This window comes from Artemia franciscana, chromosome 3 (genome assembly GCF_032884065.1).
Source record: "Artemia franciscana chromosome 3, ASM3288406v1, whole genome shotgun sequence".
NCBI classification, from domain to species: Eukaryota; Metazoa; Arthropoda; class Branchiopoda; order Anostraca; family Artemiidae; genus Artemia; species Artemia franciscana.
Window position 1 is genome coordinate 8,708,283 of NC_088865.1, and position 20,588 is coordinate 8,728,870.

Sequence of the window (20,588 nt, forward strand, 5' to 3'; positions counted from 1 at the left end):
AGTCTCAAGCCTATTACCTCTGACTCGTTATATATATATTTATGCCTACAAATATTATATTGCTATGGGGAGGCAGCCCATAGTTGATAAGTTAGCTTGGAAGAGGTTTTTCAGCCCGAAAACGCCCATCAAAACAGACCAAGCCTAGAGGAATTATTCGTTAATCAGAAATTATCAGTTCATGCTGTGTCGTTTACTAGGCTATAATGTCCTCAAGGGGTGCCACTCCTCAAGCAGGAATAAAGTTGACCGTAAGGTCCCCAGTCTTGCTGGTACCCCAAAAGGGTAGAGGCAGTCCTTTGAAGAGGTCATTGTCCATAGATTTAGATATTATGCCCTGCTGCAATTGTACTCCTATAGAAGATCCTCCCGCGATGGTTTTCTGCATCAGCATGCAGTTTAACCTAATACTGGAAGAAGGCTTGTAACTCACAGGACGTGTGGACACGCTGGTGGGCCTTGTTAAGTGTACATTTGAGGGGCCTTCTTTCTCCTCCACCTTTATTTATAGCCCTGGGCGAGAGTGCCCCGGTTTCTATTATAGACTCCTAGGAACAAGGTTCCCCTATGTTGGTGTCTCCTATGGAGGTACCCTACATATTTGTAGGGCGAAGAAGTCTTTCAAAGAATAGTAAAGCGCTGTACCAAAATAAGGCCAGCAGAAAATAAACCTCTATAATAATTCAAAAACCTCTATAATAATTCAAACTTGGTTTTTAGCACTTGGCAATGCTCTACTATTAACAAGAGTCGAAATACTGCACAGACAGTCTCAAGCCTATTACCTCTGACTCATTATATAGTCATGCCTACAAATATTTGATTACCCTTTCAGTTTTGTTTCCATGGATAATGATCACTTCTATTTTAATTGCATCCCAGCCCCTCCCTTCTAATCAGTGGTGTCAACTAACAAAAAGTGGGGAGAGGGGGCAAAATATATTTTCAAATTCTAGGGGGTGTGGTGGCTATTTTTTATGTCATGAATATTCTAAAAAAAATATTTGAAATGAAAATAATAAATAAAAAGAGTTTTTGAAATATAGGGAGGGCAAATGCCCACCTGCTTTGAAAAAAAGAATACTAAGTCCAACTTGATTTATCCTGTTTGAGGACTATTAGATTTTCACCGTATTTTCAGATTTAAAAAAAAATCAATTAGAAATCTAAAATTCTTTATCAATGAAAACCAATGTAGAGACTTTTTATAGTAGGCTATTCAAAATATTAATTTGATGCTAGTTTTTTTTTTATTATTATTTTGTAATTTTGTTTTAGTCCAAGCCTGGTGAGGTAGAAGAAGCTGTCAAAAATGCCATTGAAGTTGGATACCGCCACATTGATTGTGCCATGGTTTATGAGAATGAAAAAGAAGTTGGCGCTGCCATAAAAGCTAAAATTGATGACGGAACTGTAAAAAGAGAAGATCTTTTTGTTGTTAGCAAGGTACACCACTTCTCTAGTATTACCCCAATTTTAAGCTGGACTTAGATCTAAAGATAATCTTCAAAAATGTTGAGCTGCAAGTAAAAGCAATTTGTGTGAAAATGTCTGCCAGTGATTTCTTATCAATATTTTTCTCATGATTCATTATGTGTTTAAATCAGTTTTTCTCTCTCTTTCTTCCTTTTCTCTTTATGAGTTTTCTATGTATTTTTTTTTAAATTCGCAATTTAGTATTGAAAAAAGCTCCCTGAAATGGTTCCAAAATATCTGAGATTTTTTCTTGATTTTCTTGTGGTTGCAGTACGAATTTCCTTTTTTTATTTGTTTGACATGTTTCATAGCGCCAGGCCACTAAAACTTAGGGAATCAAGTGCCATTAGTCAACAATATACCTGTTTCTTCTCCTTAAAGTTGCATCTGTCAAACTTTTCAACAGATCAATAGACTGCTTTTCAGGGATAAATTCACTTCAGAAACTATTTCAAATAGAGGTACAATGTCCAAAAGGACAGCCTAATTTTATAATTTAATAATTAATTATAAAATTATTAAATTAGGAAGTATTAATTTATTTAAGAATTCATTTTCGTGTTTGTACTGAATGGTCTGAAAGCATTCTCTAGGGCGTGAAAGATATTATCAATATTTCTAAGTCAGTACCCCAACATGGCAGTTAGTATATTGTTGAAAAGGATCCCCAGAAGTTGTTCAAGAATATCTGGGTTGGTTCTTTGATTTTTGCTTCTATTTTGATACAAATATCCTACTCCTTTTCATATTTTGCTTGTGTGCATTTTTATATGAGAATTTCCATAGCCCCAGACTACTAATAACTAGTCAACCATTCACCTAGTTTTTTCCTTGAGTTGCATCTGTTTAACTTCCTGTTGAAGGCAGCAGCAGACTGAATTTCAGGGTTAATCTCCCTTCAGAGTCCATTACTACTACTTACAGTTCACCACAGCAACAAGCTGCCTGAGGCCAACACAGCTACGCACGCTCCTCCTCCATATTAATCTATTCAAAGCCTCCCTTTTCACCCCCTCCCAGGAAGTTCCCATTTCTTTTAATTCTTTCTTTATGACGTCCTTCCACCCAAGAGGAGGACAACCTGCTTTCCGTTTAGCCCTAGACGGTAGGCCGAAAAGGACAATCTGTCATCCTCCATCTGCACAACGTGCCCTATCCATCTCAATTTTTCTTTCATTATAGCCATAGAAAGAGGGATTGAGCTGCATTTTTTGTACAGCCTGTTGTTTGAAATACGGTCAGTTAGTCGAGTACCCAGAACCATCCATAGGCAATTTCTCTTGAAAACATCTAGTAAATTTTCATCTGGTTTACTAATAATGCTACCAAGGTAACTGAAGTTGCCCACCTGATCAATCTTTTCGTTACTCAACTTCACCTTTTTACCTTCACTTATTCCTAGCCTTAGTGACTTAGTCTTCTTAATATTAATTTTCAAACCTATCCTAACACCCTGAACTCGCAAAACCTCTAAACGATCATTCATTTTGCTCACACTTTCAGCAAGGATACTCAAATCATCAGCATAATCCAAGTCCAGGAAAGTTTCCTCCCCGTTTGATTCCGTGGTCTCCCATTGCCTTTTCTGTGCTCCTTAGAAGTCCGTCAAAATTATCCATTTAAAGGGGGATGGGACCCAACCCTGCTTAACTCCTGATTTAATACAAATCCAGCTGCTAACTTCGTTTCCCACCTTAACCATAGCAGTGTTATCCTGTACGTAGCACTATTCACTTTAGTGAATCGGTCTGGTAGACCATACAAGGATAAAACCTTTGCTAAAGCTCTTCTATAAACCGAAACGTACACTTGCCCATAATCTATAAAACTAAGGACCAAAGGTGTTTGACAACTCAGGCATTTCTCAATTATTAGCCTAAGTGTGAAAATTAGGTCGACACATCCTCTACTCTTTCTAAAATTGCAATGTTATTCCTTTTTAACCTTGTCTAAAGCATCTCTCTGTCTAAAAATTATCATATTACTTAGTAATTTGCCTCCTGTATAGACCAGGCTAATGCCTCGATAATTACCACACTCACTGTCATCACCTTTCTTGTTCAGTGGTATGATTAGGGTTTTCTTAAAATAGCTAGGTACTTCCTTTTTTTTTTTCAAAAATCATATTCATAATCTTGAGTAACTTTTTTCTAACCTCAGAGCCACCAAATTTAAGAAACTTATGTACCACAGTTTCAGCACCTGGAGCCTTATTATTTTTTAATCATTTTAGTACTTTTAGTACAAATCTTCCTTCACATCCAAGGTATTAACTCTTTCCGTATCACTAATAATAGCCCCATTCCTATCTCTAACTAAAACAAGTCTGGATTGACTGCTCCCTCTCAATTTATTAACATGCCAATATAATATTTTACTATTATACCGTCTAGCTGCGTCTTCCAGATCGTCGGCCATTTTATCCATGGCCTCCACACGACTCCTTAGTTCATATTTGAATGCCTTCGCCGCTTTCTTTACATTCCTTTTGTTTTCATATGATCTATCACTCAAATAATTCTTGTACAAGTCCCTTCTCCTTTTTAGTCAAATTTAAATTCTAGAGTTTAGTATTCAACTGTTCCTGGAAAGTTTCTCTCAACTTCTCATCCTGGAGTCTACCAACATCATAACCTCCCCGGAGGTAGTTACTTTTCCGAAATTCTGGTTTTGAATTAGCCCTAGACATTACTGGATGATGATCTTTACTTTTAAGATCAATAGCAGTACTCCTATATATCCTTGTATCATGTATTGATGCTGCCAGTCTTCGGTTTACTATAACATAATCAATGATTTCGCTGTCTTACCATCACGTGAATACCATGTTAAATTACGGTCCATTTCATGACCAACTACCGTATTGGGTATAACTAGATTTTTATACCTACAAAATTGCAGCAGTCTGTAGCCACTACTGTTTTCTTTTCCTACGCCAAATTTACCTAGGCTAGGATACCAGCTATTTCTATTTCTACCGACTTGGGCGTTAAAATATCCTAGTAAAACATCGTATTTCTACCTGGGACCCTGTCCATTTGCTCCTGTAACTGAAACTAAAATTCATCTGAGTGACTAATATCTTCGGCAGCCGGTTCTACAGGGGCATATACTACTATAACTGATGCTCTGAACTTTTTAGTCATAAAACGAGCAATTAGTATTCTATTATTAATACCTTCCCAGCCTAAACAAGACTTAGCAGCTTCCTTATTCACCATGAGCCCTACGCCTTGTGTATGTACCCCATCCTTCCTGCCAGACGGAAAAAAATTTATATCACTTAATTTAATGCTTCTTACCCCTGGGATATGAGTTTCTGGAACTTCCAAAAAGTCCAGTTCGAATGGTCAGAATTCTTCAGTCAGAATGTCGATACCATAGTCATTTTTTAACGTCGCAACATTCCAAGTTCCAATTTTTATGTTCTTTAAATCATTGAAATTGTTTTGGTCCCAGGAAAAGCAATGATCCCGGATACTAATGCAGGACGGGGATCATATGTCTTCTCAAGTCTACACTGAAGCGCTTAAGCCGGCTTGGAACCGGACAGCAAGAAGTCCCTGAGACCTCCAGAAGGCTTTGTGCAATTCTGGGCCCATCTTGGTCACAATTTGGTTTTCAGTACTTGGCGATGCTCTTCTATCAACAAAAATTCGAAATCCTGCACAGACAGTCTCAAGCCTAGTACCTCCGACTCATTATATATTCATGCCTACAAAAATTATGCTACTAGGGAGAGGCAGCCCATAGTAGATAAATTAGCTAGGAAGAGGATTTTCAACCCGAAAACGCCCGTCAAAACAGACCAAGCCCAGAAGAATTATTCATTAATCAGAATCCTTTGCGAATCCTGTGTCGTTTACTAGACTATAATTTCCTCTAGGGGTGCCAGCACTGCAAGGTCCCCAGTTTTTTAGGTATCCCGAAAGGGTCGATGCAGCCCTTTGAAGAGGCTATTGTCCATAGATATGGATGTTAAACCCTGCCGCAGTTGTCCTCCTACATATGATCCTCCCACGATGGTGTTCTGCGTCACCAGGCAATTTAACCTATTACTGGGAGAAGGCTTGCAACTCACAGGACGTGTGGATATGCTGGTGGGCCCTGTTGAGTGTACATTTTAGGGCCCTCTTCCTCCCCCCTGTATTTACGGGCCCGGGCGAGGGCGCCCCAGTTTCTATTATGGACCTCCAGGGACAAGGTTTCACCTTGGTCCGTGCCTCCAATGGAGGTACCTTACATATCCCACCTTGTTGGCGAGAGGGTAAATGTACCTTCAGAAAACAACTGCTTTACTGCAGAGATTTTGTCATTTACAGGTTGTAGAGGTACCGAATTTTTATTACAGCTTGCCCTTGAGGCTCTGTTTTGAGTCCTCTAGAGTTGTGTCAGCTGGGTTTTAGGAGCCCCTGCAAGAAGTGAGCATCGATAATTGGAAATAAGCTGTTTTATTATGGAAAAGCAGTAATCTTACAACGTTTTAATACTATATAAAGAAGAAGAAGACTAATCATGGCTGCACATTTTGGGTAATGGGGAAACCGAATTGTTCAGAAGGGAAGATAAATTGGTTGCATTTTAGTATAGAAATGAGTTTTTGATCGTTTAGATGTGGCAATGTTAGTAATAGTCTTCAGTTTTCTTATTGCAGTCACAAGATGCAGCATGAAAACTGCATTTGATGCATTTAAAAAGTAATTTTTTGGTAAGAATCATCTGTAAATTGTGTGTACCAAACAGCTGTTAATGTTTTGGTGGTAAAACATTTCCATAATACTAGTATTGCTCATGGCAATTCTTTTTCTTATTTTTGTCACCATTAAGTCCCGATTTATTCTTTTTGATGATAGGGTTTATCTATGTAAAATTGAATGTATGTCTGTTTTGTGTCCTATGTGTATTGCTACACTGTTCATCTGAGTGCCACGAAGCTTTGTAAAGTTGCCGAGTACACACTTGCGAATTTTCTCCCTAAAGTATAAATCCTCCTCCCCCCCCCCACGACGGCCCTCTTAATACTTTTCGCGCTGGCTGAGAGATCCTAGAACACAAATGTTTGACATCTGCCCCCATTCAAGTTATTCAGAATTTCGGGATGTTTAATTATACCCAACGGGTGAGTTGATAGTCCTAACCTAATTTTTCTAGTACTTTTTTAATTTAAAGATTGTTATTTTACATATGAAAAAAAATTCAGGGGGATTTTTCACTGGGGATTTTTCTCGGAAGGATGGGGGGAGATCTTTTAAATGTTTTCGAATTTATAAATATGACAATTGTTAATAGGCGGGGGAATTTCCACAGAAGGGGGAATTTTAACCAGGGGGAGGGAAGAATTTTTTCTCGAACTGCTTTTCTTTTGAGATCGCAGTGACGCGCGTAGGGTAAGCTAGTTCAACATATTTGTGTGTGACTTTACAGCGTCTCACTATTCAGTCAGGTTTTTTGATGTAGGAAATAAGTTGCTTACTCCTGAATTGTTCCAAGTTTATAGAAAAAGAAGTTCGATTAGTTTTTTTCTCTCGCTTGGCCCTCACTTACCACCCTCATTTTGAGTTTGGTCCTGTTTAAAGTCCGTAATATAGTTGCAGTAGAAAAGTAGTTCAATACAAACAGGCAGTTCCAAATCTTAGTAAAGAAGTTTAAAATCCTCTCTTCCTCACTTTCGAGCGCAGTTTGAGTTGACTGCAGAGAAGCTTTGAGCAATATACAAACATCTTGTGTTAAGTCTGAAATTGGCTTGTTCTGAAAAATACACTCAAATATTGCAGGCCTTGTCTGCTAAAAATTTTTTACAATCTGCCAAAGTTCATCCTCTAATCAGCCTTTGGTTTCACAAACTTTTAAAACTTCTTCCTGCTACTTAAATTGCATCGGCAACCATGGGTTCGGGGAGCGTAGGGCTAAACAAATTCCCACATAACCTCTTAGTTTCAAATGCCACGGAAAACCCCTGGTTCTTCTGTAAGATTAAATATAAAAAAACAAGTTTTCTGAAATGAACTCTTGCAACTCTACTTATAAAAAACTTTAGCGTAAGGAGCGGGGTGTCGAGGAGGAAAAGCCCCTTTCATATACAGAGTAATTTCTGTTCGTTTTAAGTTTTAATGTCGCTCCTTACTTTCATTTCAGAAAACTTGTTTTTTTATATTTAATTTTTGAAAGTTTTTGAATTAATGCATGTCTGATTTTGGCTCTCCGTACATAAATTATTAAAATTAAATTTGCATATTAATTCTTTTTTTGGCTAAATGGCTTTCTCTTAGTTTTGATCAGAAGATTTTGAGAAATAAGGGGTGGGGAAGGAGGCCTAGTTGCCCTCCAGTTTTTCGGTTACTTAAAAAGGCAACTAGATCTTTTAATTTTTAACGAACGTTTTTATTAGTAAAAAATATACGTAACTTAAGAATTAACTTACGTAACAAACTTTTATATTCTTATATTTTTGATTATATATATGAGGGGGCTTGTCCCCTCGTTAATACTTCGCTCTTCACACTAAATCTTGTTTTGTCCCAATTCTTTAAGAATGACCCCTGAATCAGAAAGGCCGTAGAATAAATAGTTGAGATTACTTGAAAATTTTTTAGCATAAAGAGCGAAGTATTTATCTCCTCCTAAATACCTCGCTCTTTATGCTAAAGTATTTTTAGAACCCCTCATATGCGTAATAATCTCTGTTCGTTTTAAGTTTTAATGCTTCTCCTTACTTTAAATTGAAAAATTTTTTCATGTTTATATTTTCATTTTTTTTTTTTTTTTAATAGTAATGCTAGAAAATCCTGCGCCCTTTCATTGAATTTCTCTTCCCCCATGAAATATTCCTCCAAGGAAAGATCCTCCCATATAGCCCCCTCTCCTGAACCCCACACCCAAACCAAAAAAAAACCCCTCATAACGTCGGTACACTTCCCAGTAACCATTACTATATGTAAACACTGGTCAAAGTTTGTAACTTGCAGCCCCTCCCCCAGGGATTGCGGGGGAGTAAGTCATCCCCAAAGACATAGTTATTATGGTTTTCGACTATGCGGAACAAAATGGCTATCTCAAAATTTTGATCCGTTGACTTTGGGAAAAAATGAGCGTGGGAGGGGGCCTAGGTGCCCTCCAATTTTTTTGGTCACTTAAAAAGGGCACTAGAACTTTTCATTTCCCTTAGAATGAGCCCTCTTGCAACACTCTAGGACAACTTGGTCGATACGATGACCCCTGGGAAAAAAAAAACAAAACAAACAAATAAACACGCACCCGTGATTTGTCTTCTGGCAAAAAATACGAAATTCCACATTTTTGTAGATTGGACCTTGAAATTTTTTCTATAGGGTTCTCTGATACGCTGAATGCGATGGTGTGATTTTCGTTAAGATCCTATGACTTTTAGGGGGTGTTACCCCCTATTTTCCAAAATAAGGCAAATTTTCTCAGGCTCGTAACTTTTGATGACAAAGACTAAATTTGATGAAACTTATATATTTAAAATCAGCATAAAAATCCGATTCTTTTGATATATCTTTTAGCATCGAAATTCCGTTTTTTAGAGTTTCGTTTACTATTGAGCCGGGTCGCTCCTTACTACAGTTCGTTACCACGAGCTGTTTGATCAAGAAGAAGAGAAGCTCAACGAGGAATTGAATGAGCGGCTTGAGGAGTTAGATCACTGCCATATCTTATATTTGTCATTAGATTAATATTGATGCCGCATTCTAAATAAAGATAGATGTGATCTTTATTTAAAAAATTGCATTATAAGCCATGAAGGTTGGAATTCAAATTTCAATAAGTAATAACAGGACAGACAGAAGAGCATAAAAAGTAACAGAATTAATAGACGGCCAAAGAATGCCAATATAAAATTCTGAATGTTTGAGTGAAAATTCATTCGTCAGTCATTTAAACTGAGATTAGTCATGACATGTTAGAAAGGTAAAAACAAGTGAAACTCAATAAAAAAAATAGAAAGATTCAGTAGAAAACTCAATAGGCAAATTAAAAAAAAGGAAGAAGGAAAAATTAGTGAATAAATACAAATATGGCCAGTGTCTGTACCAACTAACAAAAAGAGGGAAACTGGCGGTATGTTCTACTTATTTTTTCCGTATAGTAGGGGGCAACGGTGTTTTCATATCTTGAGATATGGCAGCGAACAAGGCACGAGGTAGGAATAGGTGGATGAGTGGCCCGTGGAAGACAGCAATCTGGGTGGGGACTGTTTTTTTGAAAAAATGTGTTCCATGCGAGGTTTTGTCGTTTTATTTCTTTCTTTTTTTAAGCGGAGGCACAGCATACCTCTCCTGAATCGAAGAGCTTCTAACCTAGCGTTTTTTTCTAGAAGTAGAGAGTGTGAAACTTCACCTTCTTCCAAAATTGTTCGGAAGGTTCTGTTTTGGATATATTTAGTGTGATTCTTGGGCATATCAGAAAAACTGAGTCACACGCATGCGAGTGAATTGTGCTTCAGAAAAATCAAAAATCACTTTTACGACCTTGTGGTAGGTAACACATTAATACGAATTACGGTGGAAATGTAGGATTCTGGTAAGACCTACTTTAACTTGCGTTGTTTTATGGTGATTTTTTAGTGTTTTTCTACACCCACTAGAAATACCTCTTCTTTTGTAGATAATTTTCCATTGTTTACCAAGAATGGTATGTTTTATTTTTATTCGGGAAAACGTCAATTGATTTCTTTAATATTTACAATATAAGTAACAAAAAAAAAACTAAAAAATTGGTTTCATTAGATTCAAAAGCAACTGTCTCTTATCTTATCTTATTCTTTATTCTAAATGCTTATCTTATTCTTTATAGAGCATTAGGGATGGCAATGGACAATATTTTGTAATAGAAAAGCCAGACACCACTTGAAAAAACGATCTAAAACTACCTATCAAGTTCGACCTATTTTAAGTAGCTGCAATAGTTGGCTCATTCACAAAAGCTATGATTTACTAAAATGTGTATCTTAGGCTTCGGAGGTCACTGCGGTTTGTGTATGTCTTTGTATCTGTTCAAAATTATTTGGATTTAGGCTTAGTCGGAACACTAGCCAAGACGCTTGTTTTTTTAGGGGGGGGGGGACAATGGACCGACTGGCTGGTCATTTTTACTGACTAATTTGGGTGATATTGCTATTAAAATACTTCATTTCTTTCCTGACTGAGACCGATCTTCATCCATTGACTTAGCGTCATTTACCCCTCCCCCCATTTGTGACGGTCGTGATCAGAAACACATGTTTAACAAAAGAATCATCACTTATGTGATGTTAAATCACTTATGATTTAATAACAGAGCATTAAAATCCAAAGGAAACCAGTAAAAGCTATGTTGCCTAGAGTTAATTTTATGAGATGTTTCTTTTTATACTTAGCACAGACATATATTTCAAAAGTTTGTTTTCTTTTCAGCTCTGGAATACATTCCATCAAGTGGATTTAGTCATTCCTACATGCAAGAAAACTATAGAAGATCTGGGTGTCGGCTATTTAGACCTATATCTTATCCACTGGCCAATGGCATATAAGGTACATTTTAATTATTTTGTTTTCGCGTATTACTTCTCCACTGTCTTAGTGGATATGAAATCAGTCACTTTTGGATTTGTGGTAAATCCCTTCTTAGTTTAGTCCCATAAACAAAATTATTGCCAGTAATTTTTCTCGTCAGTTACGAGAAGTTTAGATGCATAGGAGAAATGGTCTCTCAGTCTGTAAGACAAACTCCTTGACTGGAAACGTTTTACTGACGAGGTTGTTTTTAGCCTTCAACTTTTGGAAAGTGTATTTTTTACTGAATATCACTTATTTTTGGGGTGAAGTTCCATTGAACGCCTAACCTGTGGCCATATCGTTGACAGAAGCCAGTGATTCTACTATCCTTAAATTTTTGTGTTTCCTTGAATTTCCCACAAAGAAAATTATGCTCTCTGGAACATTTTAACGAAATAATGATTTTGATTTCGTGTTACCTTTCGTATATTAACGCGCGGTAATGTAGGTAGCCTATTGTTTGGGGAGATTCGAAGAATCCAGTTTTAATCAAAGGATAATGGCAGTAGCCTACTGGCAGAATCACTCTAGCTGTGCAACGAACGCATGTCCATCCTATTTATACGTTGATGTAGATCGTTCTTCCTGCGATTTATATTTGTATTATATTGCAGATTCCATTCTGATTTCAAAGATTTGGAATAACAAGATGTGCAGTAAATTGAAACTACAGAGAAGATTACTTTTAGCTTTCAAATTTTTGGAAAGTGTTTTTTTTTTTTTACAGAACATTCGCTTTTCTTTTTAAAATCAACAAAAGACATCAACAAAAATTTAGTGTCGTGGCAGAATTATGTTTTTAGCCTTACTTGTTTAGTCTTGTGTAGTAAAATTACTAAGATTGTAGAATATCGTTGGCAAACTTACTTACAGAAAGGCAAAGCATATAGATTGTGACATCCTATATCTACTTACTTACTGGCAAACTTAGCCAATTATATAGGAGGATTTTTTTGTCCAAAGAAATAATCAATAAAGTGACCAAAAAACTTGCTTTTTTATTGCTAAATTCGCGGTGGCGGGTACATTTAAATATCTTATTTAATGCTAGTCTTTGACATAGCTCAATTACGAGGTTGACTGTAGAAGCTTCTTTTAAGTTAGAAGTAGTTGAAAGAGAAACAGGGATGACTATGCAAGGAAGATCGTTCAAGATTGAAGTGCAACGTCGAATGAAGCTGTTCTCCAAGTGCTCTTTTCTCGGTGGCTCAGTCTTAAGACAATTAGAGTAGGCTTTGTGCCTTCGTGTCCGTCTTGTCTGTTGGACAACGGGGACAGTTCCAGTCTCTTTAGCCTTCTTCTGATATCCAAATTAGTTAGGCAACAAGACCTGTTATATTTTCTTTTTTTAAGCCTGGTCCAGCATGGAATAATCGTGATGAAAATGGAAAAACTATTTTTGATTTGAACACTGATTATCTACAAGTGTGGCACGAATTGGAAAAGGCTGTTGACCAAGGCCTAGTAAGGTCGATAGGAGTGAGCAATTTTAATAGTCAGCAATTGGATAGACTTATTAACAATGGTAGAATTAAGCCTGTTAATAATCAGGTATTATGTCTATTTGAATAGGTTCATGTCTTTGTTCCATTTTGTTTTGTGTGTTGCGATAAAAATAGTAAAAGTCAAAAATATTGTGTGTGTATTGTATAACTGTTGCAGGCTTTAGCAATCGTGAAAACTTGCTTACTTATAGACATAGCACATTCACGAAGACCCCCATCCCCCATGCAGGGGTTTCTGAATAGAACACTAGTTGAAAAGCACTAAAACATAGGATTCCAGACAGGGGCGTAATTTGCTATGTGGTAGGGGGGCTGTTTTCCCTCCCAGATTTGTTGCCCCCGCCCCCTAGACCCCAGTTTGCCCTCCAGCTGAAATTTAGTTTCTTCCAACATCTTGTCAAAATTAAGACAAACTTGCGTAATTCAAGCATCAACAGAAACAGATTACTTTTTTTGTTTAGTAACTTTATAGTACTTTTATAGTACTAAATAGAACCTTTATAATGCCAAATGGCTTATTTCTTAGTTTTTACTGTAATTTTCACTTGATTTTGAGAAATTGGCTCCGACCCCCCCCCCCCCCAGGATTTTTACAAAATTACGCCACTTATTCCTGGAATGCCCAGACCCTGATTTATCAACCAGGGTTGCTCTTAATTTGATGTAGGCTTCTGATAGTTCTTTTTAGATAATTCAAAGGCAATATCCAACTTGAAAAGTTTTGCTGTTATAATTTCGCTAATTTTGATGTTTTGAAAAACATTAAACATTTTTTTATATTAGCCAATAAACTTGGAACTACTTTTATTTGAACTTCCCTTTGAAGGCATTCATGGCCTTTGTTTCCAAAATTTGCATAAGACGTAAATAGAATTTATAGTGTAGTGGGCAAATTATACTCTTAGCCCAACTTGTTTAGTCTGTATTGATAAATCATTACGAAATTGGTGGAATTGTAAAATTGATCATAGTAAACTCACCAATAGAATGGTCAAGCACATACGTGAAAGGCCCCTCTCCCCCCATGCAAGGTGCTTCTTTTATGAAACCATTTGACAATTACCAAAATAAAAGATTCCTGGGATGCCCCATAGGGGCGTAATTTGCTATAGTGCAGGGGGGCAATTGCCCCCTCCAGGCTCCAGTTTGCCCCAGACACTAGTTCCCCCCTGTCTGAAATTTAGTTTCTGCAAAAAAATCTTGACAAAATAAGATAAGCCTGCATAATTCAAAAGTATCCACGCAAACAGGTTATTTGCCTTTAGTATATCTTTGCCTTTATGGTATTATAAGGCACATGTTTCGTTTTTCTCTGTCATTTCACTTGATTTGTGTTTGTCCTAGAGGTGTGTTGCGCCCAAAATATTAAAGCGTTGGGCATAGCCAGTGAAGCTGTTAATTGAATGTTAAAATTATGTGCTGTTTGGTCCTCTAGTATCACGTTGGGAGTATATAACTCTTAAATATGGTGAATGCAGCCGCTTAAATGTTCAAATATTGGGTTGTTCGCTGTATAATTATATACGTCAACTTAAGGGTTTGTGACTTATAGATCTGTTCTCCATGAGTACATTTTGTCTGATGTTATTGTCCTTGATTGTGCTTATGTATAATTATATACGTCAACTTAAGGGTTTGTGACTTATAGATCTGTTCTCCACGAGTACATTTTGTCTGATGTTATTGTCCTTGATTGTGCTTATGTCTTTGGGTTGCTTTAGGAAAATGCTGGAATGTTTCCTGCCGATGAAAATGGGAAAACATTGTACTCATCTGTTGATTATGTTGATGCGTGGAAAGGAATGGAGGAGTTGGTCAAAATGGGACTTGTGAAGTCAATTGGTATTTCTAATTTTAATTCGGAACAAGTTCAGAGGGTGCTTGATGTAGCTACCATTAAACCGGTCAACAATCAGGTAAGTAGATAAGATACGGTTTATTAAAAAAAACAACTAGTTTGAAAAACATGTACTAAATGTGCGTTTTATATCAAACAAAAAAGATAGTAGTAAAAACTAAATGGCATGAACCAGAATAGAGTCGTTAACAATTTATACCCAAACAAATAAAACAAAACAAAAAGAAATTGGTCGAAACAGTAAAACTAACTAAAAAGTAAATAAATGTCAAAAGTAAATAATTTAGATATAGATAGATACATAAATAAGTACATAAGTATATATATGTATGTATATATATATATATATATATATATATATATATATATATATATATATATATATATAAATATATATGAATATATATATATATATATATATATATATATATATATATATATATATATATATATATATATATATATATATATATATATATATATATATATATATATATCAAAAGCAAAACAAATAACAAAGCATATAAAAACAGAATACAAAGCCAAAAAGAAAAGCATCTAATCTATATATGCATCGATCTGAGTAATTGTCGTTGGGTTACAACGTTGAAGCTGCAAACCCAGACCCTTTAAATATTTTCCCTCGGAATCAGAAAACACCGAGCACTCCTGTAGAAAATGGTCCAAATTTTTATCCTAACAGTTGTAAAGAGGACAGGCATAAACCCTTCCAGAACACTCTTGCTATCAAATACCTTTTCCCTGCTCTAAATTGATAGGCAATCTGCCTTTAATTGAATCCATCGACATAGACCTTGCTCGGTAAATTGAACTTAAAATAAACTTTGTCTCCAAAAACAGATTTTGCCTGATTGTATTAGTTTAATATTTCTGAATTGCCAACCAGTCCCCACCAGTATTGAATTTCTTCACCCTTTAAAATAGAACACACCTGGGTTTCTAAATATTAGTCTCATTTCTTTAGCCTTTTTAACTTCAGCCGGTTTTTAAGTATCAAATTATGTATATGTTCTGGCTCGATCACTGAATAGATGCATGGATCGTTCCCATGATTGAAGTATTTTATCCTTTTTCTGAAAGTTACAGCTGCAGGATTAACGTAAAATCGCTTGATTCAGAGGGAACATATACCTTAAGTATGTCCAGATTATCAATGCCTATATTTTTACAATAAAAAAAGGTGTCAAATTTAACTTATTCGTTTTTACTATTTAATTTTTTCGCCTGAAATTGGCAACACTGACAGAAATGTGATAATGCCCTAATAAAAACACTTCATAATATTGAACCTTCCAGCAGAAGAATCTTAGAAAATCGCAGGTTTATGAATAGAGCTAAGATGGGCCCAGGTGGCATAAATGTTTCCATTTTGATGTCATTGATACTATATGACAGCGAGAAAGTATGGATCAAAGTGGGCCATATCTGGCTAGCTGTAAATTGCATCAAACAAAAAGATGCATATATCATTGGATTCGCTTGTCTCAAATCTATCCATTCAATGAACCAAAATTATGACATTAGTAAGACCTTTTCTTAGGAAAGAATCTAATTTGCTTTAGAAAATCTGGAAATTGTCTTTTTCAACTTATTTTCAGTCTAAAAAAAACATGTAGACCAAAGTTTATAAATGTAATTAGGCAGATGGATAGAGTGAATCTCAGCTAGAGTATGATATCAGTAATGCCATCTTTCATTGTTGTTTTAAACACTAAGAGAACAGAAAAATAACTTACTAAAGATTAAATAGGGAACATAAACCTTAAAGATACTGTATAACACCACGGCTTGGAACTGCTACCTGTGAAACTGAGAAACTCAACGTAAATTTTATTGCCATTTTTAATTCCATTCTCAAATTTGAATCAATAGCATTTTCTCCCTCTTTGGGGCAAATTGTTTACTGCAGTACAAACTTTTTTGTCGCTTAAATAGATCACTAAAACCTTTATTTATGTTTGAGTGTACCTTCGCCCAATTCCCTATGACCATTCGTTTTCTATACTATAGAAAAGAAGCTATATATGGGTCAAAATCTGAATGCGGTAAAAAGGGGTAAAAATTGAGTTTAATAGGGTTAAAAGTAGTGTGAAATGGGTTAGAAAGTAAAAGGGAATAGAGCTTATTAACGAAAGTTACTAAACTTTTGACACCGTTCTCGGTGAGCGTCCATTCGGTATGTGAAATAAAGAGGGACCTTTGGACTAAACTAGTTGAAGCGCCTGGGGTTAACATAATTTTCGGGCTTGGTGAAAATATCCTTTGTTCGGCAATTAATTAGTGTGAATTCTGTTAAATCAAAGGAAAAAATATTCCTCTCTTTAAAGTTAAGGCCCTTATTTAGATTGATTGAATTTTATCGGAGAGTTCATTTGAAAGACCAGAATGCCTTTTGGTTGCTCCAAACAGTCTAATAAAAGATAAGTAAACCTAGGGAAACTGGTGAAGGGACACATAAAACATTTTCACCCCCTAAGGGAGTAAGCTGCTTGTTTAATTTATATTGGGATAATAAATCGTTGCCTCTTCTTCGTCAGCGTCTTAAAATTGAAGCGTGAAGGCTACTTGTTTCCAATCCTCGTCTTAACCACACTGTAAATCCTCAATAATGCTAAATAAATAAATAACTAAATGACATTAAATAAAATAACTAAAAAAAAGTTTGAAATACCATACTTTGGTCCCCAATATATCCTCTTAATGAACTCTGTAAAATAAGATTCCTCACTGTTTTCGGTTAGCTTCAGATGATCTGCCAAAAACGGCAAAAACAACACTTCTCAGCAGGGCCGTACCCAGAATTTATGTTCAGGGGAAGGGATACAAAAAATTCTTCTTGTGGGCTTAGTCTAACGGCCAACCGTGAAGACAGTCACTCCGCCCCTTGCGAAGGAGGACGCGTCCCCTAGGCATACTTTGTATCTTTAAGGTTTTTTTTTTTTTTAGCAAACCAATTTTTTTTTTCATTAGCAAACCAAGTATTTATGTACGTAATATATCTACAGAGCCGACCAAGAGGGTTTTTTCAAGTAAACTAACTACCTACAAAACTAAATCTAAATGATGATTTTTCTTCCCCGCAAAAATGTCTGCCTTTTTTGTGACAGATATCAATGTCTCTATGGATGTTGAGCAGGGCTAAACAACTCAACCTTTCTTATCCCGCTGGATTTCTAAGTCAGGTTTTTAACCTTAATAGTGTAGACAAGCTTGTTTCCGGAGTAGCAGTACTGATAGGCAACGTTGCAAGGACAGTCAATGGAAGATACATATTTGGGGAAAAGGTGGAGTCGCATTCGTGAAGAGAAGATGCAAAACAAGGAGGTCTTTTTTAATAGGAAGCTTTCATATTTGCTGCTCCAAAGTTCAACCTCTTGCTTCAAGCAGTCTGGCTCGGAAAGAATATCGCCATATGACTCAAGCAATGTCACCAACTTCATGTTTTTGTGATCAACTGATACAATCTTCGAAGTACAATGATGCTGAGATGAGACAACAGATTCTGGCGGAGCTATGCTGCGAAGGGCGTGTTGAGTTGACTAGAATGGGAATCGAGTTTAGCGTTTTCAAGTTTAACCTGAGCATCAGCTGCCGATTCCGTGTTATTTAAGCCCGTAGGTGCAGATGAATAATCCGCAGACGACCCGCCAACGTCACTATTAGAAATAACTGACATTGTTCGCTTGGGTGCAAAAAACGATGCTATACCACATTTCATTTTTCTAATCGCTCTTCACTTAACAAAGTTGGAAACGAAAATTACAAAACAAACTGTCTTGTGACGTTTGTGTGACTTTTATGTCTCCTGTTTACTGTTTCACAATTGCAAATTCTGCAACGTATGACGCACTGACTGCAATAGATTAGTGAGTATCAAGGTTTGGCGTAAGCTCTGGCACATATAAAATGGTCATTTTATGCCTACTCGAGCATATATCGTTACCCCCCCCCCAGATAAAATGGTGAAACCCATTTTCCTTCATTTTGCAGGAGCGTGAGTCAAAATAAGAATTTTGAGCTTTTTGCTGAATTAATTCTTTTTAAGGAAAAAATTGCAAAACTATGAAAAATAGTAGGTAGATTAGTTTTTTTCTCTTTTTTTGAGCGGGAGGCACTAAAAAAATTTTTCTCCTGATAAAAATCTGTCTCCCAATTTCCTCCGAGGTAAACACCCCTCTGCAGATCTGATCAGACGATAACAATTAACTAGAGGAATGTTTCTCACTTTATAATTCTTATTTTTTTTTTGGTAGGAGGGGGCAGATACACCTTTGATTCTGGTAAAAATTATGGAGTGTGTGAAAAATAATATGATCTTCTGCGAATATTATTCAATTATTAAAAAAAAATCATTTTATGAAATCATTATTAAAAAAAGAGCTACGGCAACTCAAAGCATATTTTGAACACAATTAAAATTTTAAGTAATTGCGGGTTCAAAGTCACAAGCATTTGGTGCATATTGCATTAGAATACATTGGGAAAGGGATTTTTGTGGTTTCTCTGTTGACACTAATCGATATAACCAGGCTGATAGTAAATTTTTTTGCTTTTAATTTTTGTAATTTTTGTTTTTAGTCGGTGGAATTGTTTTAGTCGGTTTTCAAAGAGATAAGAAATAATTTACATAGAAACAACAAGTATTACATAACTTCAACAACACAAAAAGGCAGTCACAAAAAGAATAAAATAATAAATTTGGTGATGTGAATAGACGAAAATGAATAATAAAAAACATCAGCGTTTTGCTTTTTTTACCTTATTTGAACAAAAAAGAAGTTATACATAATAAAAGTGACTAGACTAATATATTATTACTAATGTATTATTACCAATATCTTAGGAGTCACACTGACTAGCGAATTGAAATGGGAGGCCCACATTTGCTCTATTGTTAATCAGGCTAGTGCATCTCTGTTTTCTTAAGGTGTTTGCCCAAGGAGAAGGAATTAACAGTTAATTTTTAAGCAGTTAATTAACGAACGCAGATGAAACCTTTTTCGTAAGCAATCAATTCTGGTTTCAGAAATTCAGGTAAAAACAGCTCTATGTACACATTTTTTGTTACCGACTGAAAAATGACAAGTTAACAATGAAACTAGAATGAAAACTGGTAAACATGAAACTAGTGAATAAATGAAAACAAGTAAACTAGAATGAAAACTGGATTCTTGATTGTCCTCGAATCAAAACAAAAGCCAAGCAAGCAGTCTGAATTTTGTCAGTTCGCAACATTTCTATCAAGGAAAAAAAATGCTTGCAATCAGAGAAATTTAAGATGAGATAATTATTTGACTCTTTAATTAATGAATATCACGTTATTCTTTAGTTCTAAGTCATAAGGTGTCATTAATAATAAATAATCTAAGTGATAATGTAGAATTGCTTCCCCCTTAGCTTGGAAAATAGCGTATCTAAAAGAATACTACAGAGATGCGGACACAGTTTCAAGATCTCAAGTTCTGCAAGTTAACTTTCGATTTGGTGATCCAAATACTAATAGTTGTTTATTGCAAATAAGTCTTTTTGGCAATCGTGAAATGACAATAGGCTTTTAATAACGCCATGTTAATATTAATTTACCAAAATATATTATATTGTTATATATTATATTATATATATGATATTTATATGATAATTTTTTGGAAAATGATCTTTTTTATGGTCAGTAATTAGCAGAAAATTAACCAATATTTTCGAAAACTTTCAAGTAAAAATTTGTAAATTATTAACCCCTGATGTGATATACGTGAGCTGAATTAAAATCAACTTGGCGGAAGCGATGAAAGACTTGAGAGCCATGTCTATTTGGAGTAAAGCCAAGACAGATAGCCTCAGTGATAGGCAAAGCTGGATAAGCCTTTTTCAAAATTGTATAAGAATGATGTCATTTCACTTGTTATCATCCATGCTAGGGAAGAACTAAGGTAGATAGGCATGGAGTAAGGGTAATTCAAATGAGCCTTGTCTTACTAGGAAAGCCGACTGGAAACAGCAGAAAATTAACCGTTATTTCCTAAATTTTCAAGTAAAACTTTTTTAATTATTAACCTCTGGTGTGATATACATGAGCTGAGTGCAAAGTGTTCATCTTTTTTGTTTTAATTAGAAAAGCACATAGATTTAAGTATTAGCTGTCAAATGAGCCCACAAAAAAACTCTGCGATGTTCTAA

At 35.7% G+C, this 20,588-nt stretch overlaps 1 protein-coding gene across 2 annotated transcripts in view; it reads left to right on the plus strand.

The window, feature by feature from the left end:
- The window catches only part of LOC136024842 (aldo-keto reductase family 1 member B1-like), a 42,858-nt gene that overhangs the window by 5,672 nt on the left and 16,598 nt on the right, over nucleotides 1-20,588 (plus strand). The window contains exons 2-4 of one of the 2 annotated variants that reach the window (XM_065700336.1): nucleotides 1,279-1,446; nucleotides 10,890-11,006; nucleotides 12,384-12,581. In XM_065700336.1, coding sequence (XP_065556408.1) covers nucleotides 1,279-1,446; nucleotides 10,890-11,006; nucleotides 12,384-12,581 — 483 coding nt within the window. Of the gene's footprint in view, nucleotides 1-1,278; nucleotides 1,447-10,889; nucleotides 11,007-12,383; nucleotides 12,582-14,256; nucleotides 14,452-20,588 lie in introns of both variants that reach the window. The other variant, XM_065700337.1, reaches the window with a different exon arrangement.